General features: G+C 46.1%; 1 protein-coding gene across 1 annotated transcript; it reads right to left on the minus strand.

The window, feature by feature from the left end:
• Positions 1-3006: 3006 nt before the first annotated feature.
• LOC121046846 (piggyBac transposable element-derived protein 4-like) lies at positions 3007-4008 on the minus strand. Its single transcript, XM_040501534.2, has one exon. It carries the CDS (start codon positions 3921-3923, stop codon positions 3186-3188), a length of 738 nt encoding a protein of 245 aa, XP_040357468.1. The 5' UTR covers positions 3924-4008; the 3' UTR covers positions 3007-3185.
• Positions 4009-6371: the final 2363 nt, after the last annotated feature.

The raw sequence follows: 6371 nt of genomic DNA on the forward strand, positions 1-6371 counted from the left end.
TCTGTGGAAGCTTCGACAGCCGAAAGTTGAAAATCCACGGCGAAAGCGACGTTCACATTCTCTTGTACTTTTTTTGGATAGCGACATTCGACAGCCCGACACTCCCCCCCCCACTGCGGTTCATGCTCTACAATCGCGACTGGGCCTGGAGAAAACTTTCTGAGGCAAAGCAACCAAAACAATGCACGCACACATCCTTTTTTTTTTTTTTTTCTTTTTTTTTCTCTATATAGATTATCTTAGGGAACCGCCGGTTTGGGAGGTTCCAGCACGAACATGCACGAGCGCACGGAGCAGAGTAGCGCAATCCTTTTTTTGGGTTTGTGTGTGTGTGTTTATACAGCCTAGAACTTGGTCTGCCTCACAGGGGCGACGAATCTCCCAGCTGTAGATGAGAAATTTAGCCAGTGCGGTACAGCCGCTAGCCTGGGGTCTTTAACGTGCATCACGCAGTAGTGATACACGACCGCACGCCGGTACGATGCTCATCCAGATCGAAACGGGCAGGGGTGGGGCTCGAACCCATGCAATCCTTTGAACTCCGTGTTTTGCCGACAACATGGCCGACAGAGCGGATCGGCGCGAGTGACGTGGTACTCAGGGTTCCAGGAGGCGGCCCGCCCTATGGGAGAATACATGGAGATCGACACAACACGGCTGATTAAAAAATGAGCGGCGAGTTCACACTTTTCAAAACTAGTCTGTCGTGAAGTTAGTAAAGCACCAAACATTTTATCAAAATTTTAATAATATCGGATGCGTGTGAAAATTTTGAGAAGGCAATTTCCAAGGCAATGGCGTTTGAAGCAGACGATTTTTGCTCGCAGCGGAGATGGGCTTTTCGGGTTGGCTGGAGCGGGTCACGTGAATGGTGTGACGTCGCCGTGTCGTCTGCTGCATGATGCCGCTCAGTCAATTTTTTAAAAAAAGTCACGTCCTTGTGGGGCACAAAACTTAGCGAAAATTATTCTAAAATGTTCCATTATTATGTCAAAAACGATTGCCATTCCGTACATCCCCACAATACTGAAGAAACAACGATTTTCTCACGTTCTCCATGCATTTCTGACCGCAGTTGGAACCTCCGGGCGTTCGCCGCTAATCGCCGACGGGCGGCGTTCTAGATTGCGCTACTCCAGAGCCCGCTACTCTGCTCCGAAGGAGCTATTTAGTGCTCTAGGTCCCACCATCTACACTCAGTTAAGGCATAGAGTTATTATAATGTACGCTAGAGGTTCAACTGGCGCTAGTGTCTATGCGACTTCCGTGACGCAAATTGAAGCAGACAGCAACCAGTCTAGTTTTCCAGTCTTCCTGTGTATTCCTATGGGAAAGCGCGCGTGCATTTTGTCTCTTCGCCGGAAAATAACACGGAACACTTTGGTTATTTGGGTTGTACCGAATACTATGTACCTTGATTTACACTGTAAAAGTGTAATTGCTTTAGTTAGCGCATTTTTCTTCATCAGTGACCGATGTTTAACTTCGCTACATTTCAGTCCCAAACGGGTGTTCCGCAGCAGGTGTGTAAAAACAAGCGACGATTCGAAGCAAAGTTACAATAGAAAGGAATGCAGAGTGTGTTCAAGGCTCGCCAGCAATCCGGTGACGCTTATATATATTGATAATATGCCAGTCCTGTCACTATATAAAAATGACCCCGTCGTGCATGAGCGGATAAAAACATTCAAAACGTTGAGAATAAAGTCCGTGGGCTATAAAAGTTGTCTCTTCGTATTGTTTTCTCTGCCGGGCAGCTTTTATCGGGCACTTGTTCTCAGAGATTTCGAGCGTGCGAGTGATATTTTGAACGTAGAACAAGCAGCTTCGCTCAGAGCAGAGAGAATAAAACGGTACTCACTTATTTAAAATAGGAATAGATTACGTGGCCTTCGATTAATCTTGATCGTATATGCACGTGTAGTTACTGATCCGGTGTTACTGCGTAGTTCTTGCCGTCTTTCTTAATTTCCAGATGTTCTTCGTTCGTTTGGCACGTATATCCCCCACGCTGAAAAGCGTGTTCGCGCTAACAGTGTCGGACAGTGCACATAAATACAAGTACGAAGCTGTTTTAGCACCGTTTTTAATGCAATGAATTTGAAAGAAAAACACTGTAACTGACCAATTATTTCGTCGGCCTGACTGAGAATTGTTCCAAGCTACCTAGTACGTACGAATTATTCGGGATATTTGCTCTTATGATCGAGCGCAGAGAGAAAATGCACTCACTTTTTCCCATAGAAATGCATTACCGGATGTCAATTTTCGACTGGTTGCTGTCTGCTTCAATTTGCGTCAGCACTCTAGCGCCACTTGAACCTCTAGCGTACATTATAATAACTCTATGAGTTAAGGCCCCTGAAATGTAACAAGAATGCTTTTTTAAACAGTCTGGTTGGGAAACGCTTGTCAAAAATGAATTTTATATCACAAAAAAATATCTTTTAGAGCGAAATTGAAGGCGCAGGATTTATCTTAAATTTTGCGCGCAAAGTCCATGACGTCATGGAACAGTCATACGCTCTTTCCAGCTCAACGAGACGGCTATGCACTCTCGTTACCTCAACGTGATGGCCAAGCTGATCCACCTCTCCTTTACCAACACCTCCTCCTTTACGCACTTGAAATGCCAAGAGAAAACAAGTGGAAAGAAGGCGACTACCGACTAAATTGCGTCTCGCAACGTCAATATTGCTCTAAAAATTTTTTTTTTGCGTAAAATTAATTTTTTGAAATGCATATCCCAGCTGGGCTGTTTAAAAAAAAAAAAAATTGTTTCTATTCAGGGGCCCTTTAACCCTTTATGAGGCGCGAAAAATATACTTAAATCAAGTGTGTTATTAGTGTAGTATCTGATTTGTGATGACCTCGAGAAGTGCCTCCTAAAAAATGAATGTGCAACTACATATAGTTTTTATAAAAAAAGTGGGACATATATGTCCCACCGCCTGCCGAACCAACAACGAGAAGTGGGACGCCTGTGTCCCACGGGCATGTTCAAGGCCGACTAGAACGAACAACTACAAAAAATATTTTTGTTTATTAACTCAACACCATTAAATTGTGAAAAACACTCGGCAAACAGTTCAGCTATAATTGTTCTGGGAATGTTGCATGGCAAACACCGCCTAGTCTTGAGGGAGCCCCTTCCGCGCTTTCCTATGTAAATGCCTTTGCGGCGTTCACTGTTCGGAGTGAAAAGGTGCGAAGCACTCGACGCAGAGTGGTACAGCGCATGATTTGCAGATGTACTGGGTCCTGGATTCTTTGGTCCTGGTGGAGCACCATCTACACCTTCGCCTTTTGCTAATTTTTTGTGCATGATGACCACTCCCTTGAAAGCGAAGCTCACTGGGCACTCCAACCATTGCTTGTCCACTTCGATTGCCTCTTTTCTTGTGCATGAAAGCCGCTACTGTGCGTTTCTCCCTGAATGTTTGACGGGAGATGAGCTGGCGTCCCAACATTAGGCGAAACTGCATGTAGTCGACTTCCTTCAGTGACTTGTACTGAATAAAGGCGTTAACAGCAGCAGCGTCAAGCAGGTAGTAAAAAATTCGACACCACCACTTTTTTGACTTGCGGTCTGCTGGGTAAGTGTTCCTCTTCTGATCAAAGCGGTCAACACCCCCCATCCACTTGTTATAGTCTGAAAGCACTTTCGGACAGGACACACCAACTTTGGCACCACTGGCAAGCTTCCGCGTGACTTCTACGATTTCTTGTGGGTCATGGTAGTTGGACATCGCGTGTACATTCTTGTTGTCGCGCCACTGTGTGGCTGTGACACATCCTTTGGACCACCACAGGTGCTGGCCTTTCTGAAGCTTGCACTCCTTGTTTAGCTCGATTGGTAGGTCCTTGCGTGTCGGTCTGAATGTGCCTGCAGCTAGCACTCTCTGCTCCCTGAGCTTCTCCATCAGCTTTGTAGATGTAAAGTAGTTGTCAAAAAACAACTGACTGTTCTCTTCTATGCCATGTGAAAGGGATAAAACGACGTGTTCGCCCAAGGGGAGATCGGGGGGTCGCTTGGCATCCTTTCCCTCGTATATCTGGAACTCTAGGAGGTAGCCAGTCTCGGAGTCAGCCCTACACCAAACTTTATAGCCTCGTTTGATCGGTTTCATTGGCATGTACTGTTTTAGTGAAGACCGTCCTTTGAACGGTATCATACTCTCGTCGATGGACTGATGCGTTGACGGCGCATATTCTCTCAGGAACCTTTCGCTCAAGGCAGTGACGAGGGGCCTCACTTTTGAGAGCTTATCAAAGCCGTCTTCTCCGCGCTTCTTCTCAAGTTCGTGGTTATTGAGATGAAGGCTGTTCATAATCGCCTGAAATCGTTTGAAAGTCATGACGTTTGAGATCTCGGAAACGTTGAAGAACTTATCTGTGCTCCAGTACAAGTACACGTGATGCACTGGGTGCACACTCATCAGAAAAAGCATGCCCAAATACGCTTTGAGCTCATCTGTAGTGAGGTTTTTCCACCCCGCTCGGCGTTTCTGATGCGCATAACGATTCGTCTCTAGCACGATTGTGTCAAGAACTTCTTCATCAAAATACAATCCAAATACATCAGCGACACCTGATGCCTCGGTAAGCTTTTCGGAGTACCGAGGATCTCGATCTGGTGGGTCCTTCACAATCTCGCTAGGTAAGTCTGTACACCAAGAAGAGCCGGTTGCATCCACTTCATCTTCCTCGTGTTGTGCCTCGGCAAAGCTGTCGACCTCCAATGTGCGTCGTCGCCGTTTTTTGGGCTTCTTCCTTTCATAGGTTTTTCTTTTCTTCGATGTAGCACCTGTAGACGGCCCTGCTGCATCTTCGTCCCCTTCCGCTACGGTGTTTTCGACAGGAGCTAGCTCAGGAATGACGTCTTCGTCGCTGGATGAATCGCCATCCGCATCGCTTTGGGTCGGATCGTCTGGGAGACTGAAGAAGAGTTCTACCGCCTCTTCGGACGTCAGCAACTTCCTCCCTAAGATTAAAAAAAACTATGCGAGTCAGTCAAAGGCGAGGAGCAAGGCTCATATAAACTAGCTGCGTAGGGTTAGCGGGAGTATGGCGTGGAGATCTCGAGTTTTACGTTGCACAAGTTTTCTCGGATATTTCGCACTCAACAACACTATAACCCGAGATATACAACAAACGTGTGTCACTTTACAAGAAATAACGATGCCAAACTCACCCGACATCCCAAATTCAAGAAGGACCACGTTGAATCAGGCTGTCCAAAGCGACCGCTGAACGCGCCAAGACCACTGCTTTGTTTGTACGGATGTGGAGCCACCTACCGTTTAGATGTTAAAACAACTGTGCTGAGAGGTTGCTGATGCTCCTAACAGGTGGCGCGACAAGAAAATGTGGGACAATAGCAGTCCCACGAACCCCGAGTGGGGCTGTTTTAGAAATCGGAAAAGCGGGACGTATGCGTCCCACTGTCTCATAAAGGGTTAAGTGGATTCTGAGATTGCCTATATATTGTCATAACTCAAACTACAGGCTCCAAGCATCGTAAAAAATCCGAAATCACATTCAAGAGTGGCCGATTTCCCAATCAAAAATCCAATCAAAGATTGTGACGCACCCCTCTTTCTGCGCCATGGCGCAGGACACAAGGAGGGAGCACCAGACGGTAAGACAGCAAGGGAGGGCACGCGACAGCCAATCACAAGTGATGGCGTACCGGCGGACTAATCTTTCGAATGCGCGCGTATTTGAAAATTTGGTTTGCCGGAAAGCTGTCATTCGTGACTGGCTGTTGCGTGCCCTCACCTGCTATCTTCCCGTATGGTGGCGCCCCTGGTCCACCGCTGAGTTGCAAGACCTATCACGCCACCATAAACATGCCCGTCTGCCATTATTTCACAAGCCATGCATCGCTTCGCAACTATTTTTTTCCAACACCACCCCATTATCTTTCCACGTCACGGTCATTCATTCAAAGTAACGCACATCACATGCCACTCGTCTAGTTATGAACGATCATTCATACCATGAACCATAATCAACTGGAACAACCTACCGGCTTACATTGCAACTGAACTAGATATGTTTACCTTCCAAGAGCTCATGTGCAGTTATACTAATAGAAGAGTATTCACTTGTCTAAAACAACGGACATGTAAAAGAAAGAATATACTAATACTTAATACACTTTTTTATTCCATGTTCTCATATTGTCTCTGTATGCTTTGTGTTTTTGAGTGTATAATAATATATGTGCTTGCGTAAGTTCCCCCACCCCCCCATGTAATACCCTCCTACCCTTAGGGGTATTTTGAATAAATAAAGGAATCTGTCGACCCCACTCAATACGATTATGACGTGTTTCACACTTGTGGACCCAACGGTGCTGCAAGCTG

This window comes from Ixodes scapularis, unplaced genomic scaffold (genome assembly GCF_016920785.2).
Source record: "Ixodes scapularis isolate PalLabHiFi unplaced genomic scaffold, ASM1692078v2 PGA_scaffold13__105_contigs__length_92229423, whole genome shotgun sequence".
Classification (NCBI taxonomy): domain Eukaryota; kingdom Metazoa; phylum Arthropoda; class Arachnida; order Ixodida; family Ixodidae; genus Ixodes; species Ixodes scapularis.

What these genes read in the sequence shown, in the direction of transcription:
- LOC121046846 (XM_040501534.2), bottom strand. Translation starts at nt 3,923, where the DNA reads ATGGAGAAGCTCAGGGAGCAGAGAGTGCTAGCTGCAGGCACATTCAGA.